The following is a 24,379-nucleotide window of genomic DNA, read 5'->3' as shown; positions in this document are numbered from 1 at the left end:
AGCAACATATATCAGTACAGATCTCTTGCTCGCTTTTTTGCTTTTTTCACTCTTGGTTTTTATTAACAAGTAATATATATGTATTGTATCAAATGTGGACAACCCCAAAAAAATACAGAGAAGAAGATGATGAAATTCTCATAATACCACCAATAGTACTTACTATCCATTAACTGGAGTGTCCTTCCAGCTGGGAACATCTATATGTGTGTGCACCATGTACATACATGTTTTCTGTAAAATGGAGTCAAATACTAGGAAGTGGCATATATACCCTGGAGGCAGTCCCACCTGGACTTAAATCGAGCACAGCCCTTTAAAAGCTGCATGTCCTGGCCAAGTTGTTACCTCTCCTAATTCTCCATTTTCTTCCCTGTACAGTCAGAATCAGTAACTACCTCATGCGGATGATGTTAGGAGGATTAAATGAGATATCAAGGGGGCGGGTGCAGTGGCTCACACCTGTAATCCCAGCAATTTGGGAGGCCAAGGTGGGCGGATCAGTTGAGGTCAGGATTCGAGACCAGCCTGCCCAACATGGTGAAACCCCGTCTGTACAAAAAACACAAAAATTAGCCAGGCATGGTGGCATGCATCTGTGGTCCCAGCTACTCGGGAGGCTGAGGCAGGAGAATCGCTTGAACCCAGGAGGCAGAGGTTGCAGTGAGCCGAGATCGCACCACTGCACTCCAGCCTGGGTGACAGAGTGAGACTCCGTTTCAAAAAGAAAAAAAGAAAAAAAAAGATAGCAAGGGCCCTGAGCAGTGTAGCTGGTTATAGCAAGAACTGGGTAAATGTTTGCCTTATGGTTATCACAGTTTATTACCTTTAGCTTATTATTACATACATTATTAATATAGTTATTACATATTACTTTAACCTGCTTTTTCACTGAGCAGCATACTGTAAGAATCTTTCCACGTTAGGAAGTACAATTTTTTTTTTTTTTTGAGATAGAGACTTGCATTTTTGCCCAGGCTGGAATTGAGTGGTATAATCATATAGCTGTCTGCAGCCTGAAACCCTGAGGCTCAAGTGATCCTCCCATCTTAGCCTCCCAAGTAACTGGGACTACAGACACGTGCCACCATACATGGCTACTGTTTGTTTGTTTGAGACAGATTTAAACAATTTTTTGTAGAGGCAGTCTCTCTCTGTGTTGCTCAAGCTGGTCTCGAACTCCTGCCCTCAAGTGATCTGCCTACCTAGGCCTCCCAAGGTACTGGGATTACAGGCATGAGCCACTGCTGGGCTCAACACCTTTTTTTTTTTTTTTTTTCTGAGACAGAGTCTCGCTCTGTCACCCAGATTGGAGTGCGGTGGTACAATCTTGGCTCACTGCGACCTCCGCCTCCTAGGTTCAAGCTATTCTTCTGCCTCAGCCTCCTGAGTAGCTGGGACTATAGGCACGTGCCACCGCATCTGGCTAATGTTTGTATTTTTAGTAGAGATGGGGTTTCACTATGTTAGCCATGCTGGTCTTGAACTCTTGGCCTCAACTGATCCACCCGCCACAGCCTCCCAAAGTGCTGGGATTACAGGTATGAGCCACCACACCCAGCCCCAGCACCATTTTCAGTGGTCGCAGAGTAGTCTATCCTGTAGCTGCTATGCCTTTACTTGCCAGTAGGGATTTAAAAAAAAAAAAAAAACTCTTTTCGTTTAATCCAGCAGAAGTAGAATTGACATTACAGAAGAGGACTGAACTCACTTTTTTTTTTCCCTTTCCTTAAATAAGGCCTAACAATATAGTATTCACAATTACTGATCCAAGATAAATGATCTTCAGGTACTTTGAAGGTGGAACCAACGTGAAACTAGTAACAAACATCACTGTCCCTAGGTGCCAGCCTGCTAATATTTAGTAACATCCGTTGTTAAGATGGGTTTCATTCGTTTATTTTTTGGTCCTCTTTTCTGTCAACCCTCAAGCAATGTGATTAAATATGATTAACACGTTCTGTGTGTTTCCTTCCTTGTGGAAATGGCCGACGCAAAGGACTGTGGAGAGAACAGGTAGCTCTTCTTGCTCTCTTTCTAGAGCCATGGATTCGCTCTAGAGCCCCAGTCCCCTCCCTGGCCCCTGGCCCTCACGTGCTGCGGCATCTCCCCAGAGGGCTCTGGCTCCTGTGTGGTCCGCATTTGCAGCAAGGCCTTCATGATCTCACCTGCGTCTTACAACCTACTCTAGCCTTACCTGTACATAAGATCAGAAGGCTGTGTGTTGGCAATGCCCCTTCAGAATCTTATCCAAATGAAGTCTGGGCTGGGCGCAGTCCCTCATGCCTGTAATCCCGGCACTTTGGGAGGCTGAGATGGAAGGACCGCTTGAGGCCAGGAGTTCAAGACCAGCCTGGTCAACATAGCGAGACCCCATCTCTACAAAATAATAATAAATAAATAAATGGAGTTTTATTCCATCTATTTTTGTTGACCTTTAAAAGTTGTTCAAGGACTGCCTTCATTGAAAAGACCTTATCTGACATTTTGATTCAGCAATCTAATCTCTTTTGTTTCTTTTCTTTTTTTTGAGATGGAGTTTTGCTGTTGTTGCCCAGGCTGGAGTGCAGTGGTGCAGTCTCAGCTCACTGCAACCTCCGCCTTCCGTGTTCAAGGGATTCTTGTGCCTCAGTCCCCCAAGTAGCTGGGATTACAGTTGCCCGCCCACCACACCTGGCTAATTTTTGTATTTTTAGTAGAGACGGACGGGGTTTCACCATGTTGGCCAGGCTGGTCTTGAACTCCTGACCTCAGGTGATCCACCCGCCTCGGCCTCCCAAAGTGCTAGGATTATAGGCATGAGCCACTGCGCCCGGCCAGCTGAATCTCTTCCTAATGAGCATATGCTGGGGAAATGGGCACAGGAGCAGGAAGGAGGAGATCATGGATATGTGAGCTCTGGGCTAGGCCTGGGGACACAGCAGTGAATGGAAATGGTGTTAGGTGGGAGCAATTCTCAGACACGCAGGGGAGATACACAAGTAGACACACTGCAAGGGGATGAAAGCAGTAGTCAAAGACTTTAGAGGAGAAAGGAGAGGCAAATGGAGTGGCTCCTGAGATGACCCAGGTGGGCTTTCAGAAGGAGAGGTGTTCAAGCCTTGCCCGCATGGGCCTCAGTCTTGAAAGGAAGGGTGGTCCCAGCAGAGGGAGCTGCTGGCGGAAAAAGCAGTGGGCAAGAAAGAGTCCAAAGGGTTTGGAAGGCAGTGTGGCATCAGAGTGGGTTGGTGGGGAGACTGGAGGAGGGGGATGAGTTTGGAGAATGGGGCAGAAGCAGCTCTATAAGACGCTGATCTAGCCGGGCTCGGTGGCTCATGCCTATAATCCCAGCACTTTGGGAGGCCAAGGCGGGCAGATCACAAAGTCAGGAGTTCGAGACCAGCCTGGCCAACATAGTGAAAACCCCGTCTTTACTGAAAATGTAAAAATTAGCCAGGCATGGTGGCGCGTGCCTGTAGTCTCAGCTACTTGGGAGTTGAGGCAGGAGAATCGCTTGAACCGGGGAGGTGGAGGTTGTGGTGAGCTGAGATTGTGCCACTGCATTCCAGCCTGGGCAACAGAGTGAGACTCTGTCTCAAAAAAAAAAAAAAAAATTAAAAAATCCATAAAAAAAGATGCTGACCTCTTTAGATAGCATCCTGAAAGCAGCCCGGGGAGGCCAGCCAAGGATCTTGGGCCAGGTGTGGTGACTCACTCCTGTAATCCCTGCACTTTGGGAAGCCAAGGCAGGAGAATGGCTTGAGACCAGGAGTTCGAGAACAGCCTGGGCAACATAGACCTTGTCTTTACAAAAAAAATTTTTTTAATTAGCCAGGCATGGTGGTGCATGCCTGTAGCAGCTACTCAGGAGGCTGAGGCAGGAGGATCACTTGAGCCCAGAGGTTTGAGGTTGCAGTGAGCCATGATTGCACCACTGCACTCAGCCTGGGTGACAGAATAAGACCTTGTCTATTTAAAAAAAAAAAAATGATTGTTTTATAAAGGGATTTTAAATTCAGGGAGCTTGGATTGCCCATAGAAGCACTGAGCTAAAGGCTCAGCGTGGTGGCTCACGCCTGTAATCCCAGCACTTTGGGAGGCTGAGGCAGATAGATCACTTGAGGTCAGGAGTTGGAGACTAGCCTGGCCAACATGGTGAAACCCTGTCTCTATGAGAAATACAGTGTCAGGTGTGGTGGCTCATGCCTGTATTCCCAGCTACTTGGGAGGCTGATGCAGGAGAATCAGTTGAACCCAGGAGGCAGAGGTTGCAGTGAGCTAAGATTGCACCACTGCACTCCAGCCTGGGCAACAGAGCAAGATTGTCTCAAAAAAAAAAGAAAAGAAAGAAACAGCTAAGAATCACACATTCTCTGGGGGGAAAAATGGGTTTGGGTTTAAACTGGGTCCACACCCCTGACCTTGGAGGTAACCTTGCAGACACAGAACATTTACTCCATGTAGTCTTTGGGTTGGGAGCACGTAGCTTGACTGTGCCAGGTTGCCTTCAAGAACTGCTTGGTTCTGGGGAGTAATTCATGGATGGGCCTTTAATTGTGTCCCCATAGGAAAACTCCGCGGAGGACCTCCTCAGGTTAACGTCTAAGAGCTTGCCGGATCTGACCAGCTCGGTAGAAGATGTGTCCTCCTGGACTGATAACGAAGACCAGGAGGCAGACGGGGAAGAGGACGAAGGAACCAGCTCTTCTGTCCGGAGAGCAGTAAGTGGCTCTGTGCTCCTGGTTTTCTGTTGGAATTACATTTTTCTGAAGTCCTGGGTGCCAGGATTAGGGGATAAATGCTTGAGATAGTATGATAGAGACCATGATGGGAAAAGACCCCAGTGCATTCTTTCTTTTTCTCGGAATCTCTGAGAAAAATCTGTGAGGGTGATTTTTTTCCTTTAAGGAAAAAAATGAAATGGTAAACAAGATAAGCAACCCAGGGGGCTGGGCACAGTGGCTCACACCTGTAATGCCAGCACTTTTGGAGGCTGAGGCAGGTGGATCACCTGAGGTCAGGAGTTCAAGACCAGCATGGCCAACATGATGAAACCTAGTCTCTACTAAAAATACAAAAATTAGCAAGTCGTGGTGGTACGTGCCTGTAATTCCAGCTACTCAGGAGGCTGAGGCAAGAGAATCGTCTGAGCCCAGGAGGCAGAGGTTGCAGTGAACTGAGATCTCGCCACTGCACTCAAGCCTGGGCTACAGAGTGAGACTCCCTCTCAAACAAAACAAAACAAAACAACTGGATATTGAGTTCAGTGCATATATTAATTTCTAGAATGCTTTATAATATATACAAAGATTTTGCTGCTATGCCTTGCTAGTGTGTTTGACAACTACTATTAGAATTTAAACTTGGATGGAGAGATTTCTGGTTCAAAGTGGAATGTTAAAATAACATAAAAAGGCTAGGTGCCGTGGCTCATGCCTGTAATCCCAGCACCTTGGGAGGCCAAGATGGGTGGATTGCTTGAGCTCAGGAGTCGGAGACCAGCGTGGCCAACGTGACGAAACCCCATCTTTACAAAAAAGACAAAAAATTAGCCAGGTGTGGTGGGGCATGCCTGTAGTCCCAGCTACTCAGGAGGCAGAGGCAGGAGGATCACTTGAGCCTGAGGGATCAAGCCTTCAGTGAGCTGTGATCATGCCACTGCTCTCCAACCTGGGCTACAGAGCAAGACCCTGTCTCAAAAAATAATAATAATATAAGGCTCTGTGTTCTCTTCTTTGTGTCCCAAATCTGAAAGATGTGTCATTTTTAGTGTGAACTCTCGCTAGCCCTTGTTCCCCATCTAAACAGCTGTGGGGGGGGTGGGCGCCCTCTCTCTGCCCCTTGGAGCCCCTTCCTCCTTCCCACTCTCCTGAACCTAGGCAGCATAGGTAAGCACTGGAAAATCAGCTTCGCTTACAATAAGGCCTTAGAAGATGAAAGACGCATCTCATTTACGACAATAAGCTATATTTAAAGGGGGAAAAGTTGCTTTTCGTCTTCCTTTTTGTTCCTGGAAACGTAGGGCTACCAAGCATGGTTGTGCAGGTTGTGGACTGCACAAAGGTGTCACTTGTAAGGGTGTACCATTCACATAAACATCATAAGCTTTTAGATTTATTATAACCGTTTTCTGAATGATGGCAGTATAGGGGCTCCCTGTGCTCTGTGCTGGCACGGCAGTTACCCTCTGCTCCTTGTTTTCCATGGTACAAGAAGGGAAGTGATGTAGCGGTGCAGCAGCAGACCTCAGCTCCAGCACAGCTCCAGCATTCTCACCTTTTCTTACCGTATGTCCTTCACTAGCAGCTCTCCAGCCCAGGGCGTTGCTCATTGCTCTCGTCCCCTCCTGTTCCCACGGTCTGGAGGGCTCATCCCTGCTGAGCGGGATCTCATTGCTCAGCAGTTGTGCCCGGAGACATCTCAGCCAGCTTTCAGTGGAAAGCTAAGTAAGCCCCGGGTCTGCGGCAAGGACAGCCCTGCAGCACATCGGCACCCCCTCTGCTGAGCCTCCAAGCCATTGACAGAGCATAATAGCTCTTTGTAGAGAGCTTACAAACACACATATTTAAAAAAAATTTATTTATTTATTTTTTATTTTTTAGAGACAGAGTCTTGCTCTGTCGCCCAGACTGTAGTGCAGTGGCGTGATCTTGGCTCACTGCAACCTCTGCCTCCCAGGTTCTAGCAATTCTCCTGCCTCAGTCTCCCAAGTAACTGGGACTGCAGATGCACGCCGCCGCGCTTGGCTAATTTTTTGTATTTTCATCAGTAGAGACGAGGTTTCACGATGTTGCCAGGCTGGTCTTGAACTCCTGAGCTCAGCCCGTATACTGCCATCATTCAGAAAACGGTTATAATAAATCTAAAAGTTTATGATGTTTATGTGAATGGTACACCCTTACAAGTGACACCTTTGTGCAGTCCACAACCTGCACAACCATGCTTGGTAGCCCTACGTTTCCAGGAACAAAAAGGAAGACGAAAAGCAACTTTTCCCCCTTTAAATATAGCTTATTGTGGTAAACGAGATGCGTCTTTCATCTTCTAAGGCCTTATTGTAAGCGAAGCTGATTTTCCAGTGCTTACCTATGCTGCCTAGGTTCAGGAGAGTGGGAAGGAGGAAGGGGCTCCAAGGGGCAGAGAGAGGGCGCCCACCTGCCTCAGCCTCCCAAAGTGCTAGGATTACAGGCGTGAGCCACCGCACCTGGCCCAAAAAAAAATTTCTTCAGTCATACTTTCTTGCAAAAAAAGTGCAAGGAATTATTTAATTCGAACTTCATATACTAAATACTAGTATATGAAGCTCTAATAAATAACCTATCACATATATTAAATATATTACATGTTATGTAATGTATTTTTATTTAAATTACTTACAATGTAAATAAATTTATTATAATTCTAATGACTACATATAATTTAAATTATGCATAATTTATATAAGTTTTTCTGAGTATAAAAGTAATGTTTTACTATGTAAATGTTTTTGACCAAAAAAACCCAAAAAAATCCTAAAGACAGGATAAATCACCAGCAATCCTATATTCAAAGATAGCCATCTATAATAGTTTGCTGTGGCTTTCTAATTTTTTTCATTAAGCACATTTGTATTTTTAATCGACCTTATATTAACATACTTATGAAACGTTATGGTCTTAATGACATAATCGTGAACGTATCCCTATGTCATTAAGGGGTCTTCTGAAACATGATTTATAATGGCTAATATTCCTTAACATGAAAGTGCCATAATTTGTTTCATCAATGTACTTCACATTTTATATTCAATTTTTTTTAAAATGTAATTTCGTATAGAACATCTTTGCTCCTATATCTCTCTGTTTTTTTTTTTTTTTTTTTTTTTTTTGGACATTTCCTTACATGGCTTATAGCAGTAAAATTGCTTGGTAAAAGGTTTTTTTCTGGAGAGATTATAGTAATTTACACTTACTTGTAGCATAGGCCAGTTCCCACCATCACCAAAATCATTATCTTTAGAAAAGTTTACTAATTACTCACACATTGTTTTATGAGTTTATTACTGTAGTTTTTCAAGGGAATTTCAATGCGTTTTGTGATAACACACTGGATTTGGGAAGCTTTGTGTTGCCTCTAAGGGGAAGCTAAGCCTCTCGGCAATATTTCGCCACCATTGTACCTGTTGTCCTGGCTCTGTTTCTGGGTTTCTCTGTCATGTCACCAGAAGCTCTTAATACACTGATCCTAAGCCCATTATCTTCAGTGGAGAAACCAGCACTGATCCCATGTTGACAATTCTCCTTCCCTTGTGCACCAGACAGGACACCACGTCCACCTCCCTCCCCTTTTGCTCTACCTCCATCACAAGGCACTCACGGAGGAGCTGGAACGGGGCTTCATGCCTGGCCATCACCGAAGCCTCAACACCCATCATTTCTCAGCCATCTCTTGAGCTCTCGTTTCAGCCCAGGGGAACCAGACCTGAGACAGAGCCCTGCAGGGGGCAGAAAGTGTGAGCAGCCGGGAGAGGACATTTCCCAGGCTTCACAGTCTACCAGGGTCGGCCCTGCTGTGCCTATAAAGGTGCTGAACTACTGAAAAAATGTTATTTCTTTTTTAGTTATATGTTCACATCCATGATTCTTTGTTTCAGCATTTTTAAAGATGAAAGGACCACTTAAAGATATGTGGTACTGTTTTAATCAACTGAGTTACAAAAAGCCTTTTATTTCACAGATGATGATGATTAAACCTGCCGCCAAATTCTAGCCAGACATGGACTATTTTTGCACGTGTATGTCGTGGTGTGCTCTGAGCACTTAAGCTGAGCAAATGTAATACAAATGCTGAGGATCTGCCGTAATACAAATGCTGAGGATCTGCCATGTGTCCCCTTAGGATTTATTTTTAATGGCTACAGTAAAGAGCAATGAGATTTTCCTCTCAGAAAGCTCCATCCATGCTTAGAATAAAACCATGTGGTGAATATCAAGTTTAAGGAGTAGAAGCCAGTGAAAAAGAGAATGGGAACATGATGGTGAAACCCCACAATCATTTGCATAATTGTCATCTCAGTGGGGTCTGGCTTAAGTGACAGGGGTCGCTGTCTGCCATGACTCACCCCCACTGTCGCCACCACCACATCCAAGATTAAAGACTGCCAATTTGGTCTCAGAAATATCAAAGTCTAGCCCTTCCCCCATACCACCCATGGCCCTGTTCTACCTGACTGGCCATTCTTCCCCGAATCTCTCTTCATTTTCTGCTCTGCAATGACAATTTCTTTTTTTCTTTTTCTTTTTTTTTTTTTTTTTTTTTTGAGACGGAGTCTCACTCTGTCCCCCAGGCTGGAGTGCAGTGGCACAATCTCGGCTCACTGCAACCTCTGCCTCCCAGGTTCAAGCATTCTCCTGCCTCAGCCTCCTGAGTAGCTGGGACTACAGGCACCTGCCACCACACCCGACTAATTTTCGTATTTTTTGTAGAGACAGGGTTTCACCATGTTGGCCAGGCTGGTCTTGAACTCCTGACCTCAGGTGATCTGCCCGCCTCAGCCTCCCAAAGTGCTGGGATTACAGTCGGTAGCCACTACACCTGGCCCGACAATTTTTTTTTTCTAGAGACAGGGTCTTGCTCTGGCTGTACCCAGGCTGAAGTGCAGTGGTGCGATCATAGCTCACTGTAACCTCAAAACTCCTGGGCTCAGGCAATCCTGCCACCTCAGCCTCCTGAGTAGCTGGGAGTACAGGTGCACGCCACCATGTCCTGCTAATTTTTTAAGTACTTTTTTTGTAGGGATGGGGCGTTGCTATGTTGCCCAGCCTGGTTTCAAACTCCTGGCCTCAAGCGATCCTCCCACCTCTGCCTCCCAAATATCTGGGATTACAGAAGTGAGCCACCTCGCCTGGCAATTCAATGACAATGTTTTAAATGAGAATCTGGCATGTCACTTAAATGTTTAAGATCTCCAATAAAAAGAGTGGCACATGTGTTGCGATTATTGGCTATTCAAAAAAAGTATGTGTTCTTAAGTGTAAATAATTTCTTTGAAAAAGAAAAGAAAAAAAGATTTTTCTCATGAAAAATCTATTTTCCAGCCTTTGAGAGAGAAACTTTAAAATGAAGAGAAGAGGAAGAGTTTCAGTAATAATAGAGTGTGAAATGGGTGATAGTTATTAAGTGATTGGGGACTCTCTCCCTTTTTATTTTATTTTATTTTATTTTTTTTTATACTTTAGGGTTTTAGGGTACATGTGCACAATGTGCAGGTTTGTTACATATGTATCCATGTGCCATGTTGATTTCCTGCACCCATTAACTCATCATTTAGCATTAGGTGTATCTCCTAATGCTGTCCCTCCCCCCTCACCCCACCCCACAACAGTCCCCGGAGCATGATGTTCCCCTTCCTGTGTCCATGAGTTCTCATTGTTCAATTCCCACCTATGAGTGAGAACATGCGGTGTTTGGTTTTTTGTCCTTGCGATAGTTTACTGAGAATGATGTTTTCCAGTTTCATCCATGTCCCTACAAAGGACACGAACTCATCATTTTTTATGGCTGCATAGTATTCCATGGTGTATATGTGCCACATTTTCTTAATCCCGTCTATCGTTGTTGGACATTTGGGTTGGTTCCAACTCTTTGCTATTGTGAATAGTGCCGCAATAAACATACGTGTGCATGTGTCTTTATAGCAGCATGATTTATAGTCCTTTGGGTATATACCCAGTAATGGGATGGCTGGGTCAAATGGTATTTCTAGTTCTAGATCCCTGAGGAATCGCCACACTGACTTCCACAATGGTTGAACTAGTTTACAGTCCCACCAACAGTGTAAAAGTGTTCCTATTTCTCCACATCCTCTCCAGCACCTGTTGTTTCCTGATTTTTTAATGATGGCCATTCTAACTGGTGTGAGATGGTATCTCACTGTGGTTTTGATTTGCATTTCTCTGATGGCCAGTGATGAGGAGCATTTCTTCATGTGTTTTTTGGCTGCATAAATGTCTTCTTTTGAGAAGTGTCTCTTCATGTCTTCTGCCCACTTTTTGATGGGGTTGTTTGTTTTTTTCTTGTAAATTTGTTTGAGTTCATTGTAGATTCTGGATATTAGCCCTTTGTCAGATGAGTAGGTTGCAAAAATTTTCTCCCATTGTGTAGGTTGCCTGTTCACTCTGATGATAGTTTCTTTTGCTGTGCAGAAGCTCTTTAGTTTAATGAGATCCCATTTGTCGATTTTGGCTTTTGTTGCCATTGCCTTTGGTGTTTTAGACATGAAGTCCTTGCCCACGCCTATGTCCTGAATGGTATTGCCTAGGTTTTCTTGTAGGATTTTAATGGTTTTAGGTCTAACATATAAGTCTTTAATCCATCTTGAATTAATTTTTCTATAAGGTGTAAGGAAGGGATCCAGTTTCAGCTTTCTACATATGGCTAGCCAGTTTTCCCAGCACCATTTATTAAATAGGGAATCCTTTCCCCATTTCTTGTTTTTGTCAGGTTTGTCAAAGATCCGATAGTTGTAGATATGCGGCATCATTTCTGAGGGCTCTGTTCTGTTCCACTGATCTATGTCTCTGTTGTGGTACCAGTACCATGCTGTTTTGGTTACTGTAGCCTTGTAGTATAGTTTAAAGTCAGGTAGCGTGATGCCTCCAGCTTTGTTCTTTTGGCTTAGGATTGACTTGGCGATGCGGGCTCTTTTTTGGTTCCATATGAACTTTAAAGTAGTTTTTTCCAATTCTGTGAAGAAAGTCATTGGTAGCTTGATGGGGATGGCATTGAATCTATAAATTACCTTGGGCAGTATGGCCATTTTCACGATATTGATTCTTCCAACCCATGAGCATGGAATGTTCTTCCATTTGTTTGTATCCTCTTTTATTTCATTGAGCAGTGGTTTGTAGTTCTCCTTGAAGAGGTCCTTCACATCCCTTGTAAGTTGGATTCCTAGGTATTTTATTCTCTTTGAAGCAATTGTGAATGGGAGTTCACTCATGATTTGGCTCTCTGTTTGTTTGTTATTGGTGTACAAGAAAGCTTGTGATTTTTGTACATTAATTTTGTATCCTGAGACTTTGCTGAAGTTGCTAATCAGCTTAAGGAGATTTTGGGCTGAGACAATGGGGTTTTCTAGATATACAATCATGTCATCTGCAAACAGGGACAATTTGACTTCCTCTTTTCCTAATTGAATACCCTTTATTTCCTTCTCCTGCCTGATTGCTCTGGCCAGAACTTCCAGCACTATGTTGAATAGGAGCGGTGAGAGAGGGCATCCCTGTCTTGTGCCAGTTTTCAGAGGGAATGCTTCCAGTTTTTGCCCATTCAGTATGATATTGGGAGACTAAACCAGGAAGAAGTTGAATCTCTGAATAGACCAATAACAGGTTCTGAAATTGTGGCAATAATCAATAGCTTACCAACCAAAAAGAGTCCAGGACCTGATGGATTCACAGCTGAATTCTACCAGAGGTACAAGGAGGAACTGGTACCATTCCTTCTGAAACTATTCCAATCGATAGAAAAAGAGGGAATCCTCCCTAACACATTTTACGAAGCCAGCATCGTCCTGATACCAAAACCTGGCAGAGACATAACCAAAAAAGAGAATTTCAGACCAATATCCTTGATGAACATTGATGCAAAAATCCTCAATAAAATACTGGCAAACCGAATCCAGCAGCACATCAAAAAGCTTATCCACCATGATCAACTGGGCTTCATCCCTGGGATGCAAGGCTGGTTCAACATACGCAAATCAATAAATGTAATCCAGCATATACACAGAACCAAAGACAAAAACCACATGATTATCTCAATAGATGCAGAAAAGGCCTTTGACAAAATTCAACAACCCTTCATGCTAAAAACTCTCAATAAATTAGGTATTGATGGGACGTATCTCAAAATAATAAGAGCTATCTACGACAAATCCCTTTTTATATTTTTAACAAAGAAAAAAATGGAAGCAATGGTTGTCTTTGCCAAATCTGCAATTGTAAAGCTCAGCTCGGAAGAGTTTGTTTAGCACATCAATCAGGAGACCCGTATCCGGCTTCCTTTGCCATCAAGCGAATCAGTTCTAACATTTTTGGAATCACAAGTTTGGAAAAATCTTAGAGAACTTTTGGGCAATTGAGGTTTTAAAAGGAATAAAGGACCTGTTTCTTACAAGCAAAGAAGAGCAAAGCAGGACCTTCCGATTCTGTGAGTCCAGTATGGGTGTTTGATTCTTTGTTGGAGGAACTGCCAGGGGTATGGGAACCTGAAAGCCAGTACCCTCAAGTGTAGATATGAGGCCTGTGGAAAGAAAGGAAAGGACCTCTTGTGTTTTATTTGGACTGAATAATTGATCAAATATCCACTCTAAATGCTTCCAAATGTGTCTGGGCAGTAAGGACTTCTGTTGCAGAATCTGAATGTATGATTTTTGGTTGATTCATGGTGTCCTAGATGGGAAACTCTCTCTTGTTGTGGGGTTGACCTGGTTTTTTCTGGCAAATTGAACTTAGAGTCTAATACAAAGAACAATGAACACCAAGGGTGTAAACCTGTGATTAGCATTAAAACAGAAAGACACAGAGTCTGACTGGAAGGCAGATCTTCAGAGAACTGTTAATGCTGAGAGACACCAGCGTGGAGCTCTCTACTTCTAAGGGGAGCGCATGTTCTTCCCCTGAGGCCTTGAGGATAGAGGGTTACCACTTAGGCTGCTTCTATGGGCAGTGTGGGCTGAGCCTCACAGTCTCTCTGAGCCCAGGGCAATCACAGCAGCCTCCGCTTATGGATTCCCCACTCTGCCCCTGGGTCAGGAACAGTCTGCCCTTCTCTTGCTTCCACTTGCTAATTTATGTAACTTCAGGATTCACCTCTTCCAGGAAGTCTTCCCAGAGCGACACATCCTACCTCCCTGGGCCCCCAGCACGCAGTGTGCCCTATGTCGTCTTCCCTGGCCCTTAACTCAGACTGTAGCGACATCGTTATTCAAGTGACAGCTCATTTAATGTCATCCTCCATGAGTAGAGGCTCTGCGGGGGCAGGGCCCCTGTCAGGTTTGCTCACTTGCGTCTCCCAGGTCCTCACTGTCACTGTGTGTGTATGGAGAGAGATGGATGGTTGGACAGATGTGCAGCTGGGGGGGGATGGTTGGTGTGCCCTCTCACCATCCCGTAATGCCCCCTGCATACCTCTCGTCGTAAGGTTTGGTCGTCTTCCACTGTCTACCCCAGCATACCATGAATTTAAAATGGGCTGGGCCGGGCACAGTGGCTCACACCTGTAACCCCAGCACTTTGGAAGGCCTAGGCAGGCGGATCACTTGAGGTCAGGAGTTCGAGATCAGCCTGGCCAATATGGCAAAACCCCATCTCTACTAAAAATACAAAAAAATTAGCCAGGTGTGGTGGCTCACGCCTATAATCCCATCTACGAGGGAGACTGAGGCACAAGAATCGCTTGAACCCCGGAGGTGGATGTGGCAGTGAGCCGAGATGGGTGCCACTGCACTCCAGCCTGGGTGACGGAACCAGACCCTGTCTCAAAAAAAAAAAAATTAAAAAGAAAATAATAGTTTAAAATGGCCTTAGCACATAGTGGACATTTGTTTCTGTCCCCAAATGAAAGAAAGTCTCTCTGCTACTCCCTTCTGGGAATTTCTGTCTGGGATAAGAATATCAGTGATTTAGACATCATTTTTTGAAGTGTAACATTGGGAGAACACAGTGTCCCTTCCCTTAAAATAGGATATTTGTGGTAGCATCTCATTAACAGATAAGTAGATTTCTTTCTTTTTGTTTGGTTAAGGTTAGAAACCTGCAAGCAGCTAGAGGGAATTTAGGACTTGGTTTTTAATGAATCAGCAGCAAAAACAAAGGATTAAACATCCCAGGGGGAGTTGGTGAAGAAATAAGTGGGATATAAGTGAAAAGACCAAAAAGGCACCAGGGCAAAGAGCCCAGAACTGTGAGTGTCAGAGATGTGGGTTGTGGTAAACAACCATAAAGTGTCAGAACTGCAGGGAACCTTGGGGAGTAACTGGTCCCAACCTCGCATTTTATAAGCTGGAGATCTACAGTGAGAGGGCAGACCGCGGGGCTCCGCTGATAGCAAACTTGTTCCCCTGGAAAAGTCACGTTATAGCTCAAGGCAGCTGTGAGGGGAAAAAAAGAGCCAGGACAAAGAGATGAATGCAGTGCTAAGAGTTCACAGACTTTACCGAAATGCAGAAGGATCACTGTTTATGCAAAAGCATGAATGGGCACAGGGAGCTTCCACACTCCTGCATCTGGCTCATGTGCACTCTGGAGAGGCCTCCTTGGCAGGTCTGAGTGGAGTAGGGCCCAGGAGTCTGTTTCTGGTGATTCTGATGCTCAGCGAGATTATAAAAAGTGAAAGTGGCAAGGCTTCTAAGAGTCTCCCAGCTAGGGGCTGGGCGATGCCCAGGGACCTCTGTGTGCACAGCGTTGAGACAAGGGGAGGTTTTAGGCCCCCAACTGTCTCCCTGTTTTCTGCTGTTCGAGGACAGAGGGAGTGAGGCCAAGGTGTTTGTGGTGCTCGTGGGAAACTTAGAAGCACAGATCCCCCAGCCTGCCCCGGATCGTCGTGGTCACAGACTGGCTTGCACATCATTGTTCTCATTGCCTTCCCAGACACCAGTTCCTGTTATATAGACCAGAGCTGCCGATGCAGAAACTGCCTCATTCTCGGCACCAACCCGCAGCAGGTGGTCACACATGCCGATCCACAGCTCCCTGAATTGTGCATTTTCTCCCCACTGCCCCAAACTGAACTTCTCTCTCCCCACCTCAGCCCGGGACTTCCCAAGTAGGTCTCAGTTCACTTAGACGTTCCTTAAGCAACACTTCAGCTGGCACAGGATGTATAAAAGGTTGCTTGAAACTCAATGCCTTATGTCGGATTGCCAGAGCAAGATAGGAAAGACAAGACTGCAATGATTGCTAGGCTAAGAAAATAAGATTTACATTTGGGGGTGGTTTTTGTTTGGTTTGGTTTTATATTTAAGAAGATGACGTGATTATTTAAGTGGGTGGAGGAAGAAAGGAGATAAGAGTAATTACTTGGCCAAGATGAATTGCCTGGAAAACTGCTGAAGTTTGAATTAGACTTACTCCCGTGGCACACTCTCAGGGGCCTGTTCCAACTGGCTACCTGGCCTTGCTGCATCTTTTTTTTTTTTTTTTTTTTTTTTGAGACGGAGTCTTGCTCTGTCGCCCAGGCTGGAGTGCAGTGGCGCAATCTCGGCTCACTGCAAGCTCCGCCTCCCGGGTTCACGCCATTCTCCTGCCTCAGCCTCTCCGAGTAGACGGGGTTTCACCGTGGTCTCGATCTCCTGACCTCGTGATCTGCCCGCCTCGGCCTCCCAAAGTGCTGGGATTACAAGCGTGAGCCACCGCGCCCGGCTCCTTGCTGCATTTTTATCTAAGGAGTTTGCAGTTCTCTAGGTAAACAGCTCATGTCATTTGCATAGAAATGCTTTGTTTTTTTGAGACAGGGTCTCACTCTGTTGCCTAGTCTGGAGTGCAGTGGCACAATTATGGCTCACTGCAGCCTTAACCTCGTGGGCTCAAGAGATCCTCCCACCTCAGCCTCCTGAGTAGCTAGGATTACAGTTGCATGCCACCATGCCCAGCTAATTTCTTTGTATATTTTGTAGAAACGGGGTCTCCCTATGTTTTCTAGGCTGGTCTCAAACTCCTGGGCTCAAGCAATCCTCCCGTCTCAGCCTCCCAAAGTACTGGGATTATAGGCATGAGCCACGTTTCCCAGCCAGAAAAGCAAATATTGTATTTCACATGGATCCTCAAAGAGCAGTGGTCTCCATAATAGAATAGGCACACCCAGAGGAGAAGCCAGATGATCCCTTGGGGTGTGGGAGGAAAATATTAGAACGTATGTAGGTCTTACCATATTTTAGATTGTTTTGTTTTATGTCTACGTTAGGAGTGCTTGATGGCTTCTCAGCCTAGAAAGACTGACATCATAGCATGGAGCATTAGGAAATACAGTTAAAAAAATTTCCTTACTATGCAATCAACTTTATTATCGTTCTTTGGATTTGAAAAATTCTTTCAGATTTCAATGAAAATAAAATATGAATCATTGGAGCATATAATAAAGTTTCTTGGCCCTCAAGTTAATTTCTTTTATGAACATAATATGTAGAAGTCATGTAATGACTTTCTCATGGGAGGTAAGTTGCTTCCTGTCTTTGCGCATTTCATTAGTGTTCCAAGATGCCTTCTCACCCCCGTTCCAAATTTTCCTCTTATTTGTACCACTCCTATTTAGTCAATTTCAGTTTATATGTCCTTAAAGGTTTATGTCTGTGGTCCACAAGTTGAAATATAAAGTAGAATATATATATATGTATATATATTTTTTTAATTTAATTTTTTTTTTGAGACAGAGTCATCCTCTGTCGCCCAGACTGGAGTACAGTGGCACAATCTCAGCTCAGTGCAACCTCTGCCTCCATGCCTGGCTAATTTTTGTATTTTTAGTGGAGACAAGATTTCACCATGTTGACCAAGCTGGTCTCAAACTCCTGACCTCATGATCTGCCTGCCTTGACCTCCCAAAGTGCTGGGATTACAGGCGTGAGCCACCGTACCCAGCCAAAATAGAATATATTAAGACTCGAAGATGGCTGTTCAGAAATGAAACTGAAATAAAAATTTCTTCTGCCATAGACAAAATTATGGCAGTAACCACACAAGGTGGGAACAGGGTAATGTGGCTCATTTTTGCACCTTATATCTCAGGATAACTCTGTTTATGAGCTTCGCTAAGCCTTTAAAGTAACAAAAATCCTTGAGATGTGTCTTCTGAGACCAATGTAGATAATGCTGCTGCACTGTCAGAATCTTACTCTTAAGAGGAACAGGAGTTCTCACTTAGTTTCGGTTTCAGTTATTCTGCTGGATTATAGGCAAATGACAAAATGATCTTTTTTTTTTTTTTTTTTTTTTTTGAGACAGAGTCTCACTGTCACCCAGGCTGGAGTGTAGCGGCGTGATCTTGGCTCACTGCAACCTCCGCCTCCCAGGTTCAAGCGATTCTCCTGCCTCAGCCTCCCAAGTAGCTGGGACTATAGGTGCACGTCACCATGCCTGGCTAATTTTTTGTATTTTTAGTAGAGACAGTGTTTCACCATGTTGGCCAGGCTGGTCTTGAACTCCTAACCTCAAGTGATCTGCCCACCTCGGCCTCCCAAAGTGCTGGGATTACAGGAGTGAGCCACTGCACCTGGCCAACAAAATGATCTTTGATGGTGCATAAATGAGTTAGATAAATGGGCATTGGGTGCCGGTGGGGGGAAGAAACTCCACCTTACTTAAAGACTTCATGTGCATTGGAAGATTTGGAATTTTGTTTGTTTGTTTGTTTACATTTTCCTCTTTTTAGCCACATCTTATGCAACATGGTAGCACACAGCCTGAGAAATAAAGCAAAATACAAGAGGTCAGAAGTTCCCCTGTGGAATCCAGGGCAGAAATTTCACAAAGAAATGGAGCGATTTAGGACAAACTCCTCACCCCACCCCCTACTATTACTGTTTGCTTGCCTTGTTTTTTTTTTTTAATTGTTGTTGTTTTTGAGACAGAGTCTCACTCTGTCAACCCGGCTGGAGTACTGTGGCATGATCTTGGCTCACAGCAACCTCTGCCTCCCGGGTTTAAGCGATTCTCATGTCTCAGCCTCCTAATTTCAAGCAATTCTCGTGCCTCAGCCTCCTGAGTAGCCGGGATTACAGGCACCTGCCACCATGCCTGGGTAATTTTTGTATTTTTTTAGTAGAGATGGGGTTTCACCATGTTGGCCAGGCTGGTCTTGAACTCCTGACCTCAAGTGATCCACCTGCCTCAGCCCCCTAAACTGCTGGGATTATAGGCATGAGCCACCACATCTGGCCTCCTGACAGAGACTTTCTAACTCCTCCAAGCCTTCAGTCGTCTCTGCTTTCTCTGATTGCCAGTTTTACCTGTTTCTCACATTTTAGCACTTACAATCAGAAAGTCAGCTCCTGGTTTGTTAATGGGCATGTGTTTTCCAAAATTTGTTGGTAAAGCTTTTGTTTGGATATTCAAATTTGTTTCCCCTTGAAACAAATATATCTACTTAGTAAATATCTGTGGAATTATCTTTTAAGCTATGAGTAGCGAAAAGGTGGCCTTTGTGTCACCCACTTACCCTTCCTCTTTAGCTCCTGGGGCAGACATCTGGAATTCTTCCTAGCATTCTTCCCGCTGATACCAGATACAACCGCAGTAGTTCATAACATGACCCTGCAGGTGCCTACAACCAAGGCATTGTACGAATCAGTGCTGGATGACGGCCAGCCCGACATCTCCGTCCACACTCAGCACTGTGCTGGGTGCTTTGGGGATACAGAGATGGCAGACCCAATCTTGTTTCTTCTCTTGTGGCATTTTTTATATTCCATAATGAATTATGATTATTTCTGTACTTGTCTTTTTCTTTTTTCTTTCTTTTTTTTTTTTTTTGGCGTGGGGGGACCCAGTCTCACTGTTGCCCAGGCTGGAGTGTAGTGGCATGATCTCGGCTCACTGCAACCTCTACCTCCCGGGTTCAAGCAATTCTCCTGCCTCAGCCTTCCAAGTAGCTGGAACTACAGGCGCACACCGTCACGCCCAGCTATTTTTTTTTTTTTTTTTTTTTTGTATCTTAGTAGAGATGGGGTTTCACTGTGTTGCCCAGGCTGATCTCGAACTCCTAAGCTCAGGCAGTCCGCCTGCCTCGGCCTCCCAAAGTGCTGGGATTATAGGTATGAGCCCCCGCACCTGGCGATTTCTGTACTTTTCATATTCCCCTTTTCAGCATAATGAATCCTCAAGGAGCCATGTGCAATACTGACCTAGAGAAGAGATCTGATTCCTTCCGGGGATCAGCAGGGGTTCAATGGATGGGTGGCATTTGACTATTCCATAGGACTTCCACAGGAACACCTGCAGAAACTGATGACATTCTGGAACAGAAAAATAACATGTACAGTGGTACTCAAATAGGAAATTTTGAAGTCTGTCCAGAGAGCCACAAAGTCTATTAAGCAAAATGTTCAGCCCATGCTTCTAGTTTCAGACTATGGAATTTTGACTTCTTTTACAAGGAAAGTGACTCACTGATAGCTTTTCAGTTGAGTGACAGGGTCAGAGTTTTTAAGATTACTCAAGCAGCGGGGCAGAGGAGGAGTGGAATTGAAGAAAGGCAGGATGGAGGTGAAGAGATGGATTTGGAGGCCTTTGCTGTACCTAGCCCCATTGAGAGGTAATCAGAGCCTGTGCTGCAGGAGTGATGGTCATGAGGATGGAGGGGCGGGAAGCCATGTGAGTGACAGGCAGGAGGAGGTCACCTGCCAGTCGGGGTGCTGGCTTCTGGGAGCAAGGGCCCCTTGGCATGGAGGGAGAGGATGAAAAGTTTCCTTCCCTTTTTTTCCTGAAGGCAGGGCTGGCCCTATGCAATATTTTGAATGGGTTTCCATTTGCCTTTGAACCTTGTGTCATCTCCTCTTGCTCATTTGATGCCGGCCGTTTTTACAGGCCCCCGGAGCCCAGAGCCTTCATCCTGGTCTGAACTCTCCACTGAGGTCCCCACCGTCTCCCCTCCCAGACAGCCTCTCCTTCCTCCTTCTCCAAGACGCGTTCTCTCATTGACCCACCTCCAACAACCCAAAAGACCAAAAAACAAACCAACCTTTTCCATTTTTCCAAGCAGTGTGTTTGTTAGGAAAGCAATCTGACTTAAAACCTATTTAAACAGTGGCAAGTGATCTTGGGACACTTAGCAAAGTATGTACATTTTAAACAGAATCCTTGTTAAAGAGTTTATCTGTATCATTTAAAAATGAAATTTAAAGGTAAAATTACACAGAATCCTGGATGACAAGGTTGCTTTTAGAGGAAATACCATGCTAGCTTCTTCCCTAAAATGTCTCTCTCTGTCACTTCCTTCCCTTCCACTTACTAAATCATATTTTCTGAAAATTCTCAACTCTTCATAATGACTCTGGGTACAGATGGCAGTGGGGAGATGGGTAGGGCTAGAGTATGAACTATTCCTAGACAGTGGCCCCCCTTATCCAGAGTTTTGCTTCCTGCAGTTTCATTTACCCACAGTAAACCTCTATCAGAAAATATAACTCCAGAAACAAACAATTCATAAGTTTTAAATTGTGTGCCATTCTGACCAGAGTGGTGAAATCTCATGCCATCCTGCTCTGTCCCGCCTGGGACGTGAATCACCCCTTCCTCCAGTTTATCTACACCATCTACACTACCTGCCTGTTAGTCACTACGTAGCCAGCTCCATGATCAGATCAACTGTTGTGATACCACGGTTCTTGTGATCAAGCAATTATATTCTACTTCATGATTGCCCCGTAGTGCAAGCAGTGATGCTGGCAATGCAGATATGCCAAAGAGAAGCCATACAGGGCTTCCTTTGGGTGGAAAGGTTCTTGAGGAAGGAAGGAAAAGTCATATGCTGAGGTTGCAAGATCTATGGTTAGAATGAATCTTCTATCCTTGAAACTGTGAAGAAGGAAAAAGAATTTTGTGCTAGTTTTGCCATCACCCCTCAAGCCGCAAAAGTTACAGCCACAGTGCATAAGCACTTAGCTAAGATGGAAAGGGCATTAGATTTGTGGGTGGAAGACGTGAACAGAAACATGTTCCAATTAACGGAGCTGGGCGTGGTGGCTCATCCCTGTAATCCCAGTACTTCGGGAGGCCAAGGCAGGCAGATTACCTGAGGTCAGGAGTTTGAGACCAATATGGCCAACATGGCGAAACCTCGTCTCTACTAAAAATACAAAAATTAGCTGGGTGTGGTGGTGCACTCCTGTTATCCCAGCTACTCAGGAAGCTGAGGCAGGAGAATCGCATGAATCCTGGAAGTGGAGGTTGCAGTGAGCCAAGATTGTGCTATTGAACTCCAGCCTAGGCGACAGAGCAAGACTTCATCTCAAAAAAAAAAAAAAAAAGAAACGTGGGGTTTGGCACATATCCCCCATGGAGGGGGGCACTGTTGTAGATGAGGAGTTACAACTGAAGGGCCAGATAATAAGCATTTCAGGCTTTGCTAGCCAAACAGTCTTTGTTTCAACTGCTCACCTCTGCCTTTGTACTTTGAAAGCAGCCATAAACAATAAATAAATGGGCATGACTGTGTTCCAGTAAAACTTGACAAAAACAAGTGCTGGGCCAGATTTGGCGCCCAGGCATGTTTGCTGAGCCCTGCTGTAGGTGATCATTTGTGAGCCTGGAACAGCCTCTCTTTTTGCTCCTTCCTGTGGGCTCACCAGCATCTCAGCTTTCCCAACAGATTATCTTAAGCGCCTGCCCTTAGAAATATGTATCAGCAAAGCCCATGAACTCAACACTATTCCTAGAAAGAAAGGAAGGAAAAAGAAGGAAGGAAAGAAGCAGCAAGGAGCTCATGTTGATCTGGGGAAGGCAGCGGAAGGCCGGAGAGTGCTGTCTGGAACTTAACAGTGAGCCCTGGCCGGGTGCGGTGGCTCACATCTGTAATCCCAGCACTTTGGGAGGCTGAGGAGGGCGGATCACCTGAGGTCAGGAGTTCAAGACCAGCCTGACCAACATGGAGAAACCTTGTCTCTACTAAAAATACAAAATTAGCCGGGCGTGGTGGCGCATGCCTGTAATCTCAGCTACATGGGAGGCTGAGGCAGGAGAATCACTTGAACCCGAGAGGCGGAGGTTGTGGTGAACCAAGATCGCGCCATTGCACTCCAGCCTGGACAACAAGAGTGAAACTCCGTTGCAAAAACAAAAAACAAAAAACAACAACTAGTGAGCCCAAATGTAACCATGATGCTTTTTTTTTTTTTTGAAACAGAGTCTCACTCTTGTCACCTAGGCTGGAGGGCAGTGGCATGATCTTGGCTCACTGCAACCTCCACCTCCCATTCCAAGTGATTCTCTTGCCTCAGCCTCCCTAGTAGCTGGGATTACAGGTGCCCTCCACAACGCCCAGCTAATTTTTGTGTTTTTAGTAGACACAAGATTTCACTATGTTGCCCAGGCTGGTCTCGACCCCTGACCTCAAGTGATCCACCTGCCTCAGTCTCCCAGAGTGCTGGGATTGCAGGCGTGAGCCACCACGCCCAGCCCACGATGTCTTACTTTTCATCTAAAACCTGCCTAAATGGCATGCCCAGTTAAAACAATCTTTTTCTGTTATAATAATCCATGTAAGAGTGTGACACATTTTCTAAAAGGTTTGTCTAAAAAAGAGCCTGGTGTTTACTGTTGCTGCTGAATTGGATTTGACTCCGCTGCTGTATCAGGGCCCCTTCTGACAATTCACCTCTTGCTTCCTTTCCTGCTAATTGTCCTGTTTACTACAATTTTTTTTTTTTGTAACAGTGTCTGGCTCTGTCACCCAGCCTAGAATGCAGTGGCACGATCTTGGCTCACTACAACCTCCATCTTCGGGGCTCAAGCTATTCTTCCACCTCAGCCTTCCAAGTAGCTGAGACTACAGGCATGTGCCACCACACCCAGCTAGGTTTTGTATTTTTTTGTAGAGACGGGGTCTTGTCATGTTGCCCAGGCTGGTCTTGAACTCCTGGGCTCAAAGCAATCCGCCTGCCTCAGCCTCCCAAAGTGCTGAGATGACAGGCATGAGCAACTACGCCCAGCCCTGTTTACTTCTTAGGGCTCTTTTACATGCCTTTCTTTTTTTAACAGCCTTCCACCTCTGCTTTTTACATGTCTTGAGATTTTCCTGTATGCATGTGTATGCATGCACATGCACACACACACACACACACACACACACCTGATTTTGTCATTCTGGTGTTTAAAGCATATCATAGTTCTACTTCCAGAAATACGTCCAATGCTATGAATCTGGTAGCCAACCCTGCTGAGAAATGACCCAAGGGTCTACCTTGAGTAGCCAGCCCCCAAATCCAAAGAATAGCTCCAGACCCCATAGTTTTCTCACCCACTAGATCACTGGACCATGGCAAGAGTGCGAGAGTTCCACTTCCCAGAGAATGGCTGTTATTAACTTACCTCAATTTAAAATCTGTACTAAAGATGAACACATGCATTCTCCTCCTTGACATCCACATCCCCTGTTGTTTTCTTTTTTTGTTGTTTTTGGTTTTTGTTTTTGTTTTGAGACAGAGTCTTGCTCTGTCGCCCAGGCTGGAGTGCAGTGGCACGATCTTGGCTCACTGCAGTCTCTGCCTCCTGGGCTCAAGCAATTCTCCTGCCTCAGCCTCCTGAGTAGCTGGGATTACAGGTGTGTGCCACCACGCCTGGCTGATTTTTTGTATTTTTAGTAGAGACGGGGTTTCACCATGTTGGCCAGGCTGGTCTTGAACTCCTGACCTCAGTGCTCCACCCGC

General features: G+C 45.1%; 1 protein-coding gene across 7 annotated transcripts in view; it reads left to right on the top strand.

The window, feature by feature from the left end:
- PDZD2 (PDZ domain containing 2) overlaps positions 1-24,379 on the top strand; it is a 483,697-nt gene that overhangs the window by 377,407 nt on the left and 81,911 nt on the right. For all 7 annotated transcript variants that reach the window (XM_055245678.2, XM_055245675.2, XM_063619887.1 and 4 more), the window contains one exon: positions 4,548-4,700. In XM_055245678.2, the coding sequence (XP_055101653.1) occupies positions 4,548-4,700 (153 nt within the window). The remainder of the gene's footprint in view (positions 1-4,547; positions 4,701-24,379) is intronic.

Source organism: Symphalangus syndactylus, chromosome 16 (assembly GCF_028878055.3).
Source record: "Symphalangus syndactylus isolate Jambi chromosome 16, NHGRI_mSymSyn1-v2.1_pri, whole genome shotgun sequence".
Lineage (NCBI taxonomy): Eukaryota > Metazoa > Chordata > Mammalia > Primates > Hylobatidae > Symphalangus > Symphalangus syndactylus.
This window is presented reverse-complemented; position numbering and strand designations above follow the sequence as displayed.